Source organism: Alligator sinensis, unplaced genomic scaffold (assembly GCF_000455745.1).
Source record: "Alligator sinensis unplaced genomic scaffold, ASM45574v1 scaffold1451_1, whole genome shotgun sequence".
In the NCBI taxonomy this organism is placed as follows: domain Eukaryota; kingdom Metazoa; phylum Chordata; order Crocodylia; family Alligatoridae; genus Alligator; species Alligator sinensis.
The window spans coordinates 850,055-869,817 of NW_005842351.1; the positions used below are offsets into that span (position 1 = coordinate 850,055).

General features: G+C 40.6%; 1 protein-coding gene across 4 annotated transcripts in view; it reads right to left on the bottom strand.

Annotated features, from left to right (window-relative positions):
• LOC102381659 (zinc finger protein 474-like) overlaps nt 1–19,763 on the bottom strand; it is a 49,996-nt gene that overhangs the window by 22,681 nt on the left and 7,552 nt on the right. For 3 of the 4 annotated variants that reach the window (XM_025210467.1, XM_006029027.3, XM_025210466.1), the window contains exons 2-3: nt 11,218–11,342; nt 9,014–9,952 (exon numbers count right to left, since the gene is read on the bottom strand). In XM_025210467.1, coding sequence (XP_025066252.1) covers nt 9,014–9,727 — 714 coding nt within the window. In that variant the 5' untranslated portion in view covers nt 9,728–9,952; nt 11,218–11,342. The remainder of the gene's footprint in view (nt 1–9,013; nt 9,953–11,217; nt 11,343–19,763) is intronic. The other variant, XR_324478.3, reaches the window with a different exon arrangement.

Sequence of the window (19,763 nt, forward strand, 5' to 3'; positions counted from 1 at the left end):
GAGGTCCCTTCTGACCCTAACATCTATGAATCTATGAATCTATGGGATTTCACAAATTGTAAGAACAGACAATGGACCTTAATTCAACTGTCTTGATTTTAAAGAGTTTGCAAACAAATATGGATTCTGTGACAACACTCCAAGTTATAAATACCCACATCCAATGGTCTGGTGGAAAATGGAGTACAAATAGTGAAGAAATTGTTGAGAAAAGCTACAGATTCACACACTGATGTTTACCTGTCACTCTTAAATTACAGAGAAACACCCATGAAACAAGAATTGTCCCCAGCAGAAATGCTGTTTAACAGGAAACTCAAAACTAGATGCTAAATCTTGTGGATGATGCTCATCAGAATGAAAAGCAAGACATGAAAACATTTAAAAAAATCAACAAACTCAAACAAAAATGGAACTATGACATGGGTTCCAGGGAGTTACCACAACTGCACAACAAAGATATAGTGCATATTTCAGATGGACAAACGTAGAAACAAAAAGCAGTAGTTTCCCATCAAGTAGTTCCCAGATCCTTTATAGTAGTCATGCTGGAAGGGCAGGTGTTAAGAAGGAAGAGACGACACTTGCAGATTGTAAAGGGGAGAAAAGAAGCAGCATCACTAGATTCACCAAAGGAAACAGACCTAACATCAAAGCAACAAGAAACACATAGGAGATGGAAAGTGACACAGAAATAGAGACAAAGCAACAAGAAACAATGTAGGAGACTGAAATAACACAGAAGTAGAGACATTTGAACAAGGAAAACAAATAAGAATTGAACCAATAAGGATTGAAAATGCAGAGAAACTAAGAAAATCACTTAGAGTTAAAAGTCAACACAAAGATTAATGTGCCACATCCGGATGAGTGTGGTCATGTGGTATGTGGTGCCACAGACACGTCTGTGGTGCTGCATCCTGTACATTCAGATGTTCTCTATGCTGCAAGGGAGTGCTGCCCTTGTGTGCACTGCTTGGCTTTTTTTTTCCACGGGTTTTTTTGACCCCTGGATATCCGGGGCATGGCCATAGAGACTTGTTTAAATGTGCTTTAACTATGGGTTGAACTAATGTATTAATCCCTTGTGCATTTCAAAATGGCCACACGACACTTTTATCTAAAGCTTATTCAATGAGGTTTAGATAAACCACCCCTATGGACATTTTGAAATGCATAGGGGCTTAATACATGTGATAGTGAGGCGATGCTGGGGCGTTCTAATTAGAACATGGAGCAGACTTGATTAATCAAATCTGCTCTGATACGTTCTAATTAAAATGTGAACGAGCCCATCTACAGGCACCCACAAGACTGTATGTTGAAGAGAGAAGGGACTTTCTACTGCTTGCAATGATAACATTCTAATATAATAATGGGCTTAGTCCATCTGTCTGTCTGTCCATAACACTCTTGGAGCAGTCTGACTGGTTACTGAAACAACCAATCAGAGTGCTCCAAGAGCATTCTGGACAGGAGGCAGCAGTGGCGGTGCAGTGGAGCACCACGATGATGGTAGGGATGGAGGGGACAGAGTAGAAAGATGAGGCCAGCACTGCTGGCCTCACCACCCCCCAGCCCTGCTCCCTGGAGGTGGTGGCGATGGTGCGGGGTGCTGGCCGAGGGGGCTGGAGGGGATGGTGGGGAAGGTTCCCACCCCTGCTCCTGGGAGGTGGCAATGGCACGGCGTGGTGGGTGGTGGCGCTCTGTCCCTACCCCCTACCCCCTGTCATTCCTGATGGGCAAATGTCTAGTTCCTTAATAAAGCTCTTTCAAGATTTTTTTTGTCCATTCTTATTTACCGTTTTTGTCTTTACATTTACAAATAACTTCTAACAAACTGACCAAATCTATTCCTGTTGAAATTAATGGAAAGTCAGTTATTGACTTAAAAGACAGGAGCAGGGCATGCTATGTGGAAATACATGATATTTGAAGGTGTTTCAATTTTTTTTAAGTGGGTGAATAATGTTGTGTTAGAGCAGGTTATGCTGTAAAGTTTTTATTGGAACAAAGAAAGGTAACAGAACAGATTCTGTGTTAGGATGTATGATACTGCAGAAGAAAGACATAGCTAACATTTGTATTTTGTGGGTAGATATTACAATAGGCAAAAACAGCAGATGGCAGCACCAGATGCTAGAGATAGATACTATAGGATTTTAGGATTAAAATTATCACTTTCTGTTGCAAAAGAAATTATGAAAAGAACATTCATATCAGATACTGTTAATCTGCATAGTAAGAGTTGTGCATTCTCTAGCTCAGACCTTGGTTTAAAGAATATAATACTCAATGTTGGCAGTCCCTTGATATGAAATGACAGAATGTAATACTATGCATTACAATATAATCTAAATGGTATGCAAGAATAGAAATCTCCAAACTGATTTGACTCCTGAAAGCCAGTTAGGCAAAGGCTGTTGTTTGCTTTACATACAGTTAGACTTGACTGATTCAACTGAGTCCATACATTGTATTCTTGTTTGCCATCATTCGGAGTAAAAAAGCAGTAATATACCAGGTAAAGTGTTTTGCTCCAGAGGCGTGAGTTTAAGATTCACTCTGACCTCTACTGAAAGCTATCTTCAGGATTCCCAGCTGTAAATGGATACCTGGTCATTCAGTTTGGGGAGTCAAAGACAGCTGGGAGTGCTATTGGCTACAAAACCTGGTGTGCCTTAACTATGGTAGCCTAACAAGCCCAGGGGCTTGAATATTCCAACTGGCTTTATCTGGAGTTGTATGAATGCTTTGGTAGAGGCTGGGAGTGTCTAAATGAGATGCTAAATTCACAGTAGATTAATTCTACTAAACATCAATGCATCATGACAAAAGCCATGCAAATGTGCTAATGCACAGTAGAATTAGTCTACTGCACATTAGTGTCACAAAATAACTGCATTGGCAATACTGTGCAGTAGTGCTGATTACGGCACATTAAGTTAGTATCTGTTATTACAGGTACTAAACTTAATGCGCTGTAGTTATGGCACATTAATGAATGTGTAGACATGCCAACTGAAGAAAATCAGGACTAGCGTAGAAATGGTGGCTCGCATCATCTGCTCCTCCTAGTTTCTATGTGCTACTTTGGGGCTACGAAGAAACCACAGAGCTATGGTAATCAGCTGGTACAGGGGTCCCTAGTGAGAAAATCTCTAGGTAGCAAAGACTTCCTATAGCAGCTCTGATCTGATTATCAGCACAAGAGGCCTGGCCAGGGGCAAGGTGTGAAACCAAGGATCACTAAACCTCAGATAGCAGCAGCAGTTGTAAAGGCTCCCTTTGACCAGTGACTTTAGGGCAAAAATTAGATGAGCCCTGAGATTCTTCAAATGAATGCTTGCCCCAGAACTAAAATATAGAGGCATAACTGGCCAGTACTGCACCCTAGGCAGTTGCTCCTCACCACTCTGCAGCTTCCTTGCAGTGCCTTCAGCTCTGGAGATTCCAGCAGTGGGGAAAGCGGAGCAGTGGTGGCACCGAATAAGTGTCTGGAGGTTTGCTGCTGCTGGGGGAGATGGTCCCTCTTTTTTGCCACCAACATGCATGCCAAGTAACCAAAATAACACTGATTTTCAGTGGCAAAAAATGAGGTGACATCTTCTCCCAGCAGCAGAAATTCCATTTCCCAGAATGTCCTTCACTCTCTCTCTCTCTCTTACACACACCCCGTCTGCTACTGCTGTTGCTCTGATTCCACCCTACTAAATATGGAGCTGGAAGCTGCAGGACAGATGCAGAAGGTAGAGAAAGAGGGGAACAGATAGTGAGAACAGGAGATGCCCCCTGCTTTATTCTGGTATGCTCCCCTCCCCCACTTTAGGAAGAGCCTCTGATTTGTACCCAACTTGCCCACTCATCCTTATACTAGCAGGCTCTCTAGAATAATTTTCCTTACCAAGAATGTCACTAAAACCTGGTGTTGTTCTCTTCATCTCCCCCTTCTTTCTACCCCAAAGATGTGCCCTAAAGCAGCATTCCCCCAAGCGGACATGCTTGGATGCAGTCCCTTGAATTAATCCAGGATTCTGACTGTATAGTGTATTTGCCAAACTACTCTTGCTGCCTACCCAACACACATCCTCCTGGGAGCAAAGAAGTTTGATATTATATAATCAGCCACCATTTATTTACTCCTAATATATTTTTCACTGGTCACATCTACTCGAGACGTTTACTGTGCAGTAGATTAATTAGCTTTGCATTAAACATCTTGGAGTCTACATGTGTGCCCCTATTAGGCTGGAGTAAACTAATTTTCTTTGCACATAAATGACAAGTACTGTCCTGCTGCAGAGTAAAAAACTTTGCAGCAGCAGCACATGTGTAGACAGTGACACAGCTGGCTGGGGCATGAGGGTGCTTTAGTGCAGGGGCTGCTGACCAGCTAGCTCCATGCTGAATGCCCCAGCCAGTCCCTCTGTAGCAGGTTGAGCTGAGGGGGCCTGCTGCCAGCCAGGGCTGATCTAACTTGGCCAAATGTGCTGCAGGCCTGGGCACAAGTTCAAATGGCAATAGACTCTGGAGTTTATTGTTCTGGAGTTTATTGCTCTCAGGCACATATTCAGGCACATATTGTTCTCCGGAGTTTATTGGTTTGCATTAATTGCATGTATACACATGCCCCTTAGTAGCAAACTGAAGAGGAACTAGTTAGGTAAACAAAAGTACTTGCTTGAAAGGCCAGCTCTGTAGATGATGTATTTCTTTTGCAATCTTTTTGCTATCTTGATGCCATCTAGCACATCCATGCTCTGCTTTCTAAATTGATCCATTCCCATCTCTGCTTCTAAAGTGCAGATTTATATATAGAATAATGGCTCCATAAATTTAAAAATACTTTCATTGCCCTTCAAAATTTCTGTGTTGAAGGTACCAATTTACAAATACAAGATTTTTTTCCCCAGTGGCTAGAACTCAGCCTCATGTTTGAAAATGCAAGTAGGCTCTGTGGGCATGCATGTGTGTCATCACTAATAATAAGGTTCTACAGAATAAACTACAGTCAGTCCTACCTATGCTCTGTACTACCGCAACTAATGCCACTGGGGTTGAACAGCTCTAACTGACCAAGCTAAGCAATGCTGTTAGTGGTGGTGCCAAGAAAGAAAAGAATCCACTTCAGTTCATCTTGGCCCCATTTGTTCTGCAATGGTCCAAGGAGTACAAAAACAGTAATAACTTATGTCAAGTCAGCACAAGTAATCTGCTGGACAGGAGAGTGAGATGTTCACTTTCTGTACCACGATATACTTTAAACAATTTTCCCCCTACAGAACTGAAATACAGATATTTCTTCTTTTCTGATATTAAAAAACACCTATCCTTTCTTTTTTCTTTACAAATATATAGTAACATCCAAGAGCTAACTTAGCATTCTTCACTCATATGTATTGTAATAGCATCTTTAATTGTACAGTTACACTGCATTTCAGAATGATACAAGCTACAAGGTGAATGGAATACAATGAGAATGCATACTTTTCTCTGTTCGATACATACAATGTAATATTTGCATTACTTATATGTCTTATGCCACTTGATCATGATACAGAGAAACCCTGTTGTGAAGTGGGCCTGATACACCAATGAATCTTATGATCTTAATTGGCCCCAGTTACTACAATATCTGAGCATCTCACAATCAATATACTCGTGTCCTCACAACACCCCTACAAATTAAGGAAATGCTCTTACAACACAGGGCCTAAGGCAAATACAGGTTAAGCTCTGATTTTAAAGGCTATTAAATGTTGCTCCATTTGCAGGCCTAAATGATCTAGGGCCAGTCCACGTCAGCTTTGTAGATGCCCCACTTAGATGCCTCGCATCTAAGGCGTGTGATTCAATCAATTAAGTGCCTAGACATTCTATACAGTGAACAGGGAGACATAAAAGTGAGCCAGAACACCAAGGTACTTAGTGGGGAAGTGCCTACAGCAAACCAATAGGAAATGGAGCGTGTCTGCAGAAAAGGACCTGGGAATTACAGGGGACAATAAGCTGAAGATGAGATAACAGTGTGCCCTTGTTGCCAAGGAGGCTAACAGCATACTAGGCTGCATTAGTAGAAGCATTGCCTGCAGATTGAGGGAAGTGATTTTTTTCCTTCTATTTGGCACTGGTGAGGCCACACCTGGAGTACTGTGTCCAGTTTTGCCCCCACCCTCTCTCCTCCAAGAAACCTTGTGGACAAATTGGAGAGAGGGCAACAAAGATGGTTATGGACTGGGGAACATAACTTATAAGGAGAGGCTGAGGGAACTGGGCTTATTTAGTTTGGAGAAGGGAAGACTGAGGAGGGACTTCATAGCAGCCTTCAGCTACCTGAAGGGTGGTTTCAAAGAGGATGGAGCTAGGCTGTTGTTAGTGGTGATGGATGACAGAGCAAGGAGCAATGGTCTCAAGTTGTGGCAAGGGAAGTTTTCCCTAATACCTTACCTAAATTTTCTCACTAGGAGGGTAATAAAGCACTGCAATAGACTATCCAGAGAGGTTGTGGAGTCTCCATCCTTGGAGATTTTTAAGACCTGGATAGATAAAGCTTGGCTGGGATGATCTAGGTGGGAATGTTCCTGCTTTGAGCAGAGGGTTTGACTAGCTGATGTCCTGACGTCCATTCCAACCCTAATTTTCTATGAATTTAGACCCCAGGACTAGGGACAGAAGTTACACATAGACCGGTTTAAGTGATCAGAAACTGTAACAGAATAGAAGGTCAGTGCACATAAACCAGTTTAAAATAGCTGAAACTGGTTTAAGATAAACCTGGTTGAATGTGGTATCAGACTTAACTGATTTAGGTCAAACAAGTTTATGAAACTTCTGTTTCACACCCCTTCCTGGTTCAAGTTAAATCAGAGTTCCCCAGCATTTTGCAGACCTGGGCTGGGCTATCTGTTCCAGAAAGCAGGGCTGGCCCCACCTCTCTGCTCCCTAGCAATTAGGGCTGGCTCCCTTTTCTACCCTTCCTCCCTCACCCCTGGCAAACCCTGGCTGGGGTCTGGGGCCAGGGAGGAAGGTTAAACTTCCCTTCCCCCAAGTACAGAGCTGCCTTGTCCTGCCCTGCTCTGTGAAACTTACTGCTGACCAGTGGTGATGCGTAGGGGGTGTTCGGGGGTGCACATGCATCCCCTGAGTGTGCTGGTGCACCCCCTGACAGCCAGCACTTCCTGGTTAGATGATGGGTAGGGAGTCAGGTGGGAGCACTGGTGCCCCCCCCCGTGAGCTCCAGCTGGGGAGTGGGGACACCAGGAGAAGCACCACTGCCACTTTTGGGAGCACTGCTGGTGCTTTTGGGTCAGCAAGATCAGTTGCAGGAGATCCCCACCCCACCAGTCGATGAGATCGGCCCAGGAGGCACCAGTTGCCTATGCCGCTGACTGTGACTGCAGACTACAAATCCCAGAGGCACCTGGAAGCAGGAAAAGGAAGTGATGAGTAACCATGCAGAGTCCTGCTGCTGTGATTCTGGACTGCAAATCCCAGAGACCTTGGGGGCAGTAGGAAGAGGAAGCAAATAACAGCCCATGCTGGCTGTTTGTTACAGAGCCATGCTCTAGTGCACCCTGGCTTCTGGCCTGAGCCACTGAAGGCATGTGGCTGCAATTTCTGAATCAAAAGTGAGTATCTGTTCATTTGCTTATTGGTTCAATCTTTGCAGCTTCGACTAACCTGCAAAGACTGAATCAATTAATCCTTGGGCTTTTTGACTGCCTGTACTTAGTCCAGGTATCTGACTCAGGGCTGCAAAGGAGAAACTTCTATAATCTTGAGATTCAGAGTGCCCTGATTAGACCTGTCAACCCATTTGACAGCACAGCTAAGTTGAGTTCATTATGAAGCACTGCAACTTTTTTCCCTAGTCTTGAATATGGCTGGCAATGGTGATGTTGCTGCCCACCTTTTGCCCAATTGCCACATAGAGAACTCACCCAGGAAGTAGGAGAACTTAGGCTGACTTCAGGTACCTCCCATAACAATTTAGGTAACAGCAAACAGAGATGGCAGTTGTATAACTGGGTGATCAACACGTGAACCACTTCTGAGCATTCACAGTAGCTCAAGGCTAGGTTCCAAAAGATTTTTCAGTCCAGAATGTAGGTGACTAATGAGTCTAGGCACCTCTGCAGTTTTGCAGCTGCTGGAAGGGGTGAATGTTTTGACTTAGATGCCTAAATTCCATATAAATCTCGTGTGTGTGTTTACCAGGTCCATTTGGTTCTAGTCTGTAAGACTGCTAAATCATACTTTCAGAAATGAGGGAAGCATTTAGGAAACCAAGTCCCATGAAGGATTAGGTCCTTTATTTTGATGCCTCACCATGAACCAACAAGTCTAACTCTTATTTTTTTAAATCAAACCTTAGAGGATGCAGAAACGCACACACAAACAAACAAAGAATCCTAGCTATTTTATCAGTGTTCATGTAGGGTTTTGCTAATAGGAATTGGCCCTGTCAATCTTGTTTCCTGCATCAATTTCAGTGGAAAAACTGTGCAATCTGTGTACTTATTTGTTTGTTATGCTCCGAGTTGCTGGCTTTGAACATATGAGCTCCAGTGAATTAATGCAGAGTAATGTAAAACAGCTGAAATGATTAAAGGATAAGGAAACATTATGGTTCACATTAATTGAATACAAAAAAATTTGATATCTGTTTAAACATGCTAGAAAATGCAAATCCGCCTTAAAGTAGCACAATAGAATCCTAACAGATGCTGGTCTCTTGTAGTTCCCCACAGGGAAGTAGGAAGTAGGAACTTAAATGTCTTGTTTTAACAGGAAAGATGAAAAGAGGAAGAAAAAGGATTGAAAATTCTGTGATTTTCCCATATGCACACAGTATTCCTCTCCACTCATTGCTCGTCTGGGAAGCATCTGCAGCAAAAAGACCTCTCTGAAAGCAGATGGCTTTGAAATTAGGGTGTGATGAGAATTTATGAATCTTTAATATGTCAGGTGTCTATTATCGAAAGAATCACAGATCAGATGTTTAATAATTTACCTTGTCTGGTATGGCTGGTGCAGCCCCACCTTTTTGTTCACATTTACTAGATTGATTGTTGCGTGCTGCAAGGCCAGAGCTAGGACCTCTCACAGATCTAGTGGTATTGGAGCATGAAGGGCCCAGACCACCGTCCTTTGATTTGCAACTCCTTTGGTGCACAGAGAGACGGTCAGGAAGGAAACTGTGTCCACAGTTACAACAAGGCATAAGCTGGGCCTGAGCACTTTGGTATGCCACTTCATTTGTGGCATTAATATCATAGGAACCACCAGTTAGAGCCTGAGGTTTACTGGGCACTGGTCTTCTGAGATGCTTTGGTAATTTCTCATTTTCAATATGCCACTTCTCCAAGCATTTGGGCTCATGGATGTCCAGAGATTGTGACCCAAATTCTCTCCCACAGATATAGCACACCTTAAAGCCAGGTCTCCTTGGTGGAATGACTGGTCGTTTCAATTGACTCTGAGACATGCTTGAAGTACTTGACCGTTTTGATAATATTACTGTGCCTGGTCTCCTCTTCCCAGTGCCTGTTTTTATTATGGAATCTGCACTCACTATTGCTGGCAAAACTGTGGGAAGATTTGACACACTGGATGTTGCAACCTGTTTTGAAGGCAGGATGGTAGAGATATTAGCAGGGGCCTCTCCAGCACTTGGCAGAGTTTTATTATTTTTGCTCAAATTCTTTTTCTTTCCAGTTGTTTCCATTAAGAATACAATGTTCCATGAATGCTCTCTCTCTACTTTACACAGGGGGACTTGAGGAACTGAGAAGGTCTTTTGTTTAGTGTGATGCTCACTTTTGTTGACTTCACTTCCCTGAGCTGAACACAGCAGATGCTTTAATACCGTATCCAGTTGATCTTCCAGTTCAAGTGGTTTTGATTTGTTTTTTCTGTGCTTTCTTGTTTTGTTTTGGGTTGGGTTTTTTTGCTGTTTGTTTGAAAGAAATTAAATAAGATATCAATAATTAACGTCTCTCTCAAAAGTTGGCAACAAGAGATTTAGCAAGAATGTACTTACTCTACTATTATGCCATACTTCCAAATACCATACAAATAAGAAAGGCCATAACAAATGTTCAACCTATAATTATACATGCCAAATTATTTTATTATAGAAATCTGAAACTTTAACTTAAGCAGTGTGAAACTATGAGAAGTAAAAATAAATAAATAATGAGTTTGCATGAAGCCCTTTAAATTCAAACTACTGAGCTTCACATAGTTCTATGTTATTAGGAAGTTTTAACTTCATTTCTGGGTTATGTAGTTAATTCATAAAATGTAGTTAAATCATGACATTTCCCAATGCTATTGTATTCTGCAGCTACTATGTATTCCATCTCTTAGGGTCTTATGGTCAGCTTTTGGTATTTACATGTATATGTGAGGAGTGGTTAGGTTAAGGAGATGTGAATCATCCCTTTTTCTTTGGCCTTGTGTTTTAGACTCATGACTGCATTTCCTCAGAAAGAGAGATTTTTCTCTCTCCTATATTTATCTTTATGCCCCTCTTAAATAACACTATTTTGAATTTCTACAGCTATAGAGACTTCTATCACTGCAAGGAGAGTTTGAGGAAGAGATAAAAATTAAAATGTATACTCCACTGACTTACATGCTTACAGCTATCCAAATTTAACTTGGTGTCTTATCTAAAGCCACACATCATTACAAATATGACAGACATCTTTTGCCCTACACTACAAACTCTAACCTCTGAGCCAGACTGGTTCCCTATCACAACAGTAGTCAAACTTCCTTCCTCTAACTGAGAATAAATGAAGGAGACTTCTTTATGAGACCATGCACTCTTTAAATAGCCAAAGTGGTTGCTAGAGGACAATACTAGTTTCTCCTTTCTTTTCCAGGGTCTGATTTTGTCATTCCTACATCTCTTCCAGTTCTTTCCAGGTCACAAGCAAACAATAATGTTTAGGATAATCCTGCACAGTTGAGCATTATGCCACCCCTAGACTCTCTCATTATTCGCTGAATTTCACTGTGGGAGAAATTCTCCTGGGATCAGAAAGCCTGACTGTGGCTTGATTATTTTTGAAGTAAATTGTGATAGAAACACTATATACCTCATCTCAGGAAAATACAGGAAACCTTGACTATTCATGCTGACATAAGATTTTATTTTAATCATTTTTGCATATGTAACGTTTAAACAAATATCTTGTTCTGAATTACTTTTTATCTCCATGACACCATCCTTCCATGCATTTCTGATTCAGGGTTGACTGGCAGACAAGTTCACAACCACAGATGTAACGAATTTGAAAATCCAGACATCATTCTGGCATATGAAGATGATTCTACGTAAGGAAAAAAATACAGGATGTGTTACTGACAAACTAGATAAAACCCTTAACATTAAATTTTCAAGTAGGTATATTTCTAGATTTGCACTCGAAATTCACAGTGAAAACAAAGAACAAAATTAGCAATACATTTTGGAGCATACCACTTCTCTGGGAGAGCAAGAGAATTAACTATATAACCACTAGTACGGGATAATGAACTATAAATTTAGCAAAGTTCTCTCCCGGCAATTAAATAAAAAATTAAAATGTCAAATGGGTTCCAAGATAAATACACAGCCTAATATTTGTTCAGTTTGGATTCATTTCATATTCCTGGATATATTAGAAGTACAGCTGCCTAGTGAAATTGTACATACTACCTTATAATTTATATCCCTTCTTGAACTCAATTTTCAAACTTAGTTTCCTGAAAGTAAAAATTGATTCTTCAAGGTAGCGCTGTGGAAATGGAGTCTTAGGAATAAAAATAAATCTGAATTTTTACTTTTGTTACCAGAGCACATCCAACCCAGCTATGTTAGGGTGGGCAGGATTCCCTTGCGAGTTACATACCACCAACAGAAGTTGAAACTAGGTTCTAAATACAGGGGCAATTTTTTCATGAAATGTACTTAGGCAATCTTGTTCAAGACAAGTTTTGTTAATGAAGATGGTAGTGTAAGAGTGATGTTGTAACTGTGATGGTCCACAGCGAGAGGCAATGATTTCTTTGGGTGATATCTTTTATTTACCTTCCTATGGTATGGTTGGAAGAGAGTGGGGATGTCATATAACAAGATAAAAACCCAGTTAGACCTTCAGCTCCCAATATGAAAGGTTTATTTATAAATCCAACAGATGTTCTAGCCAGGACATGGAACATACAAACAAAATATAGAGCTAAATTATGTTGCCTTTACAGAGTCACTTAAGAATAAGACTGACTGGTAAAACTTGCAAATATGCTTAATTCCCAACCTGACTAAGACTTCCACTTTATTAATTTAATAATTTAGATTATTTAACCAAAGTGATATGTTTAGAAAATATTCAGTAACTATCACCAGCATTTGCCATGAGAAACCAGATCAAATAAATTAATTTGTGTTACAATCAAATATTTAACAATAACTCACTGTAACATTGTCATGCTTGACAGAGGATCTCAGAGCCTACAAACATGAATGAGGCTAAATTTCACAACTAAAGAAGAAACCAAGCACAGAGAAGTTATATGACTTATTCAAAAGTATGTAGAAAGTCTAAGGAAGTGCCAAAAGTTCACTCTGTGTCTTTTAACTGCTAAACTTCTCATCTTAATAATATGACCCTTCCCTCTGCTAATAGCCTCAGAGTCAGATTCTGGACCAACATAAGAGGCAACAAATTCCAAGCTCAGGGCCTGGCTATTTGTCTTCAAGAATTTAACTCTCAGAATGTTTAAACACTAGGCTTCTTGTGTTTCTTATTGTTTTTGTATATTCTCTCCTTAATATATACATATATTTTACATGCAAGTCTTTCTAAATTCAAGGAGAGTTATGTGAAACTTCAAACTTATTTGGTAACTTTTATTCTTCGATATTTTTTTTTAATTAAAAAAAACCTACCACATAATAAGGACTCTCATGGGCAGTTTTAGGCACCCTTCCGCTTAACTAGCATCCTTTCTGTTAACTATAAACACAATACAACATGAAAAAAAAATCACTAAACCAAAGCCATAGCAGAAAGATATTGCTTGACCAACATTTTCCCCCTCTTAATGTCTCACAAGGATATAATTTATCCAGGGACTTACAGAATATTTGCTCCAAGAACTTCCTTTTTTGCAACTGGCTGATTGTACTGCTTGGACAAAATTTATCACTTATGCCTTTCAATGTGTCTAAGCAGAATATAGGCCTTATGCTCATACTACAGGCAAATTTAGTTTAGATTGTAAGCTCTTTGAGTTACTATTTGATTGCATCAATACACAAGTACCCATCAAACTGGGGCATGATCTCTGGGAAGTTTGTGTGCCATCATAAAGAAAAACACAACAAAATGTCACCAGAGTGATGCAATGTTCTTTCTGCTGTCAGTCCTACAAAGAGTGTTACTAACACTTCTGGCACAAACATGAGGCTGAATTTTCCCAGGGAATTTGTGACACTTTCTCATTCTACAAAGATTCTTAATAGCTAGATTTCCTTGTACAAAAGGTGTAGAGTGAATATAAGGGCATTGTGTATCCCATCAGAGCAAATCTGTGATATTTATAGGAACACATCTTTATGGGCAACATTTTGTAGTATCCAACCTACGGGTGAATACTAGTGAAAAAGTTTGGGTTGGTCTAATAAAAGATATCAGATTCACCCAAGGAACCTTGTCTGCCTATGTCCTTAGACCAACATGGCTACAACCTACACCCCAGTGAAAAAGTTTAGCATTTGGAGCTCATCATCTCTAAACTTCTATTGTATCATTACACCTTATATTATGATAAAGTATAAGGTTGAAAAATTAGTAATTTTTTAGACTGGCAGGTACTTGTATATCCATAGACATACAGAAATGCCATGGTGCTTTAATTTTATGTATCAAAAGGGTTATTTTACAGAGTATTCTAGCCACTGTGCAATGTAAAACTGTGAAAGAGTCTTGGGAAAAAGGCATTAAAAACTAATGGACCTAGAAATGAAATTCAAACATTTGGGGCTAGCTACTAGATCAAAGCTACACAGGCAGCTAGCTGGTTTTGTAGTGATGGCTGTATGTCAAAGAAATAACCACTTTTGCCACTTCTGACCAAGACATTTCAAAGCAGAAAACTTCCCTTTCTTCACTAACAGTGTATACAGATGTTCAGGGAGGTTAGGGGCAAGCTAGATCATGTTAAAAATGTCCATCTGATCTAACATAGTTTGCCCAGGTGTAGACCTTACACTTAGATCCCTAGTTAGGTTGATCTAAGTGTGAACTGTACAAAAGTTCAGTATAATTAGACTGGTTGAAAAAAGCAGACCTGATTTAAATTAACCCTACCCCCAAGGTGGTCTAATTTAGATGGGGTTGGCCATTTTCAGACCAATCTAACTGTCCTGAACTTCTGTATAATTCCCAGTGCAGCTCCAGGGCTGAGAAAAGCTGGCTACTGGCCACAGCCCCAGGACTGTGCTTTTCCTACCTCCTCCCTGAGCTGTCCCCATCCCCAGATGGACAACTGCCCCCAGCAGACCAGTCAGCTCCCTCCCCATCCTAAGCTTGCCAAAGCCCCCATTACACAAGCTCGCGTTACCAGTATTCACCAGTGCCTTGAGCCAAGGAAGCAAGTCAGCATGGGGGGAGAGGTAAGCAGGATTGGGGGGTTGATTCACTGGGGGAGGGGGTTGTTTGTTTTGGGGGCTAAAAATTGCTCCTGGTCCTGGGGGTGGTGAAGAGAGCTCCCACAACCTCCCAAGCCCCCTCACCTTGATCCCATGAAACCCTCCCAGAGTCTACCAACCCCTTCACAGACCCTACCTACCACCCCAATCCCCTGATCCCCCCCTGCAGACTCTGCCAGCTCCCCCAGTCCCACCTAAAGATTCTGCGTACACTCTGATCCAACTGATTCCTCTCATTGTCCCTGCCTGCCCCCCGGTCCAATCCTACCCTGGAGCCTGTTTGCCCCTGTGATCTGCCTAAGCCCCGCCACTAGCCCTCCCCATCCCAACTTACCTTACATGAGGTGGCCATTTTAAATCAACTTCCCCTAACCACCCTGAATGTCTGTACGTACCTTACCTGCCAACACTATAGCAAAGGACAAGAAATGGTATTATATATATATATATATATATAAACCTAAAAGCACATTCCCTTTCATAGCAATCTGACTTTTCTGACCATTGCTTCCCTGGAGTTCATCTCTCCACCCCACACTTGGCTACTGGTTAAGATTGTCAATCTCCATTGCTTAGCAAGAGTTATGGTTCTAGAATGTACACAATTTGTATTAATTGTCAAACAGGGCCTAACAGCGGGATTGTTTTAACTGCAAGGCCCTTTCAAAGAATGGGAATATTTCTAGGGAGGGTGGCCTATTGGATGAGCACAAGTTGGGAGCTAACTTAATTCCTCAAGAAGGTCTAGGCTAATAGAGACATAGGGAAACTTTAAGGATCCTGAGAAAAAAAGGAGATAAAGATTATTGGAGGGTCATGGGAAGGGAAAAGTTCAACTAAGTCTCAAAGAACTCTGCACCTTGCAAGTTTGTGCCTATCACCACATGTTCTATTTAATCAATTATGACAGAATGATCATTATGTTACCTGAAAAAATGTTAAAACAACTTCAAGCACTGATTTTCACTTGACTATTAGGTGACTCAGACTATTAGCATTAAGAATGAATCAGCCAATAAAAGACACTAAAAACAACCTATTAACAATAAAACCTATTGTTGGACTTCCAAGCTCACTGTTGTAAATACTTCATAACAGAATTATGCTTCCTTGTGGGAATTACAGCATTTGGTCTATGCGTCTTCCTGCCAAGTGGACAGTTATTTGTTGGACACTATCTAAAAATGCAGTGTGCTATGTTCAAATGTATTTGAACAATTCAAAACCCCTTTTCTTTAGGTTAGTAATAAAATGCATTCAAATCCTTCAGAGTTTGGAATTAAAGTTTCTGTACAGAACATGACACAAAACATGTTTCTTGTTTTTCTTTCCTAAATTCATAGATTGTAGAGTCAGAAGAGACCACAATGGATCATCATGTCTGAACCCCTGCTCCTGGCAGGAAAGAGGACAAAGGTCAGATGACCCCAGCCAGGTGACTATCAAGCCTCCTCTTGAAGACCTCCTAGTTAGGTGATAGTACCACCTCTCTTGGAAGCCCATTCCAGATTCTAGCCAAATGTTACAGGAGTTTCATTAATACAGTGGAAATGAGTTATAGTTTACTATCTTAAATAGCAATGCTAGCCGAGTGCCATAATTTAAAATATGGATTTGTAATGACAGTCCATTCTAAAATACTGGACACATATGATCCAATAAAAAGCAACTGGAATACTGCAGCTCAGCTCAGCTTCAGGAAATGAGTGGCACATCATATGCATTATAGCAAAATAAGAAGGCTGAAATCAGCATAAGTTAGACAACCCACATTCTTATTCTGCAGTAAGAACAAGACCTATAGCAGTCTTTTCAAGTGATTCTAATCAAAAGTCATAATGACATTATCATTTGCTTTCTCTATTGCTATTCTCTCCAAGCCATTAAGAGTGTAGGTTAAACAATTGGTTTGAAAGGAAGGGTTCTACCATTAGATGGAAGAGGAGGGTTTTTCACTGAAATGGCTGCTGTTCTTATTGTTTAGGAGTTATTCCATTTCTGTGTTGGAACCAGGAATCAAAGTTCACACATACGTTTCCTATTTCCCCCATATAAAACTCTTCCTGAAGAGCCTCTCTGTTTTCTCATTTCTCTAAAATCCCTTATGTAAACAACCCCTCAAAGCCCATTATCAGGCCATTTTATAAGCCTGGATGCCTTGACTGAACTCTACTGAACAAAACATATTTGTGCTGAGCAGGGGATTAAATTGGCCGCTTCTTATGAGTCCTCAACATTTCAGCTTTTTCTTAAAGAGGAGTTCCATGAGGAGAATTCACAACTGAAAAAACAGTATTTACCTTGTAGAAAAAACACATTGCAAAATGCTTTCTGCTGCCAGGAAAGAACGTGCTTCTTCACCAGCAAGATGAAAAATTAGTTGTGACAACTGGGGGAAATCTGTCAATGTACAGCAAGCACATTTTATTCCGTACTGGGGATTCTTTGTATGTGCCTGTCAGACTGCAAATTTTGTTTGAGTGTGGGATGTGGCTGTCTTCTCCGATGTCCTTTTGCGTCCATATTGACCTGAAACTCACAAGAAGTGACGGGAGAAGTTCCTTCACCTGGCACTGGGCTAACAATTGGGGTCATTAAATGTGGGTGAAGTACCATTGGCCAAAGTGTTGGCTACTTCCCAGGGTAAACCAGTTTTTCATATCTGAGATCTGGGAATGGAGGCTGTTTAGAGATTCACCTGACAAATGGAATGAAAGCTTTCAAAATACCAAGTCTATCACAAGATATTTTGAAAGAGAGAGAAACTACATAAAATGGGCTGGACAGAGGAGGAAAGAGAGAGATGCTCCAGCGTATAAACTATATGCAGACGGACAGACAGAATCCTGACCTCCATAGAGGACTGACACCAGCCCAAAGAATGCTCATGAGACTGAGAGGGGAACTTGAAGCAACAGAGGCAGCAAAATATTATTATTTTTTAGACGGAGCTCGATCAGTTTATGAAAGGGATTCTACAGTGGGGGCCTAGAGGCAGAAGGGGATTGCATTCCAGACCCCTTCCAGTCCTATGTCCCTATGCAAGCTAGGGACTAACTAAAACAAATGAGGTTTTTAAAATCCTTACAAAACCTCTGCTTGCTTTCATTATCTCTTGCCCCTGAAATGCTAAAAGAAATGGAGAGTGCCCATATGGCAGGAGCTCTGGGAAAGGCCGTGTTTAAAATAATGGGGGAATCTGGGGGCAGGGAGGTGGCTAAATTTTGGAAGCTTCTGGCAGCTGAACTGGAAGGACTCATTTTTGCAAATGCAGACATGGCTGGACCAAGGAAGTGTGCTAAAGAGGCTAAATCCAGAGTCAGCAGGTCTCAGAAGGCCCAGTGAAGCTAAAACACACAGATCTCTGCATGGTGGGATGTAAACAAAGCAGTCAATTGGGCATCCTCCTTGGGCTGTGACTGTCATGTAAGTAAATGAAAAAAGTACATCTTATTAAAAAACTTCTGTTTCAACACATATTAAGAGAAGTCCTATGTGCCAAAGCCCTTATTCAGGGAAAACTCTCACTGGTTAAGAGAGAAATTCACTTAGGACTGTAGAATTGACCTGTTGCCTGCCTTCACCACTGTCCACAACTCTTCACTTTTTGTGCTTAACCTTCACTTGATGGCTGTAGTGAGAATTCCTATTTGGGACACAATTTATTTTCACATTGGCCAGTGGAACGCTGGTTGTCAGAAAAAGTTATAATCTTACTTGTGACATCAAATTTCAGTTATTAAAAAAAGAATATATTACCAACAGGTTTACAATCATCATCACCAATTTAATTATGTAACAGTAGCAAGTTGAAGTCCTAACCCTGGGAACATGATTCCCCTCTGCTAAACTATGAACAAATACATAGTAAGAGACAGTGTGTGCCACAAAGAGGCTGTAAGCTAAATAGACAAACTAACAAAAGACAAGAAGAAAAGTGAAGTGATCTGTTCACAGTCACACAGAAGGTCAGTTGCAAAGTCAGGAACTGAGTATATATTTCTTGACTGCCAATGTGGTGCTTTACACATGAAACCCTAATGGAACAAATGCTGTTTTAGAGCTAGCTAATGTTTTCAAAAGTTGGTTCCTTAATCATACTCACAAAAATGTGCATGCACATCTGGGATTATTAAGGGCAGGATGCCCACTTCCAATGCAAAAATCCATCACCATTTGCAAACTAAAGTTCCTTTGCTTGCAACAGGTAATGCTTTTGCTTCTCAAAATGTGGTGCTTTTCTTACATTAACACAAATGTCCGCAATAAATACTTATGGAAGAAACAGAAAATAAATGCCATACATTACAGGCATATTTTTTCAGTGTTAAATGGTTTTCAAACTTTTCCACAAGTCTTCTAACTATTTCTTAAGAGAAAACATATAATACTAAATAATAGATTGAAATAGCATTCTTTGTGCCAAAGTTGCCTTATTCTGCTCAATTTTAAAATCAGGCTAGAAATCTGTGATATAAGGTACTTCAAAACACTTTTTAAACAGTGTGAGCTAATCTGCTGTATTTTATTATATGACATCTTTTAACTGAAAGACAAAAAGCAAAAAATAAATACTTTCTAAATATGTTCTTAGCAAATCCATCCAAATTCAAAACCTTTATACATTTCCTGTATATTATATTTTTCTCCAAATAACAGTCCCCTTTAGTCAGTCAAGGAAGTAAATTCTTTTCATTTTAGTAAAGTCAAAAGAAACATCCATTGTCCAATCAAGTCTGAATTAAGTTCATTGAGAAAAGGATTGATTCCATGTTTCCCAGTCAGGCTGATTTATCTTGTCAGAGCTGAGCAAGATCCACATTTCTGTATATCTTCCCATCTTAAGGAATAGTTCTCAAGATCTTCTCACAGAATATTGGCATATACACCCATTTCTGGCAGTTGCAAAGCCCTGTGAGACTGTAAGACAGGGGTGGGCAAAATGCAGCCCGCGGGCCAGATGCAGCTTGCCAGGCCATTCTATCTGGCCCGTGAGGCCCCTAAAAAAATTATAAAATTAATATGTATCTGTCCCTGGCTGTCTGGCATGTGGCCCTCG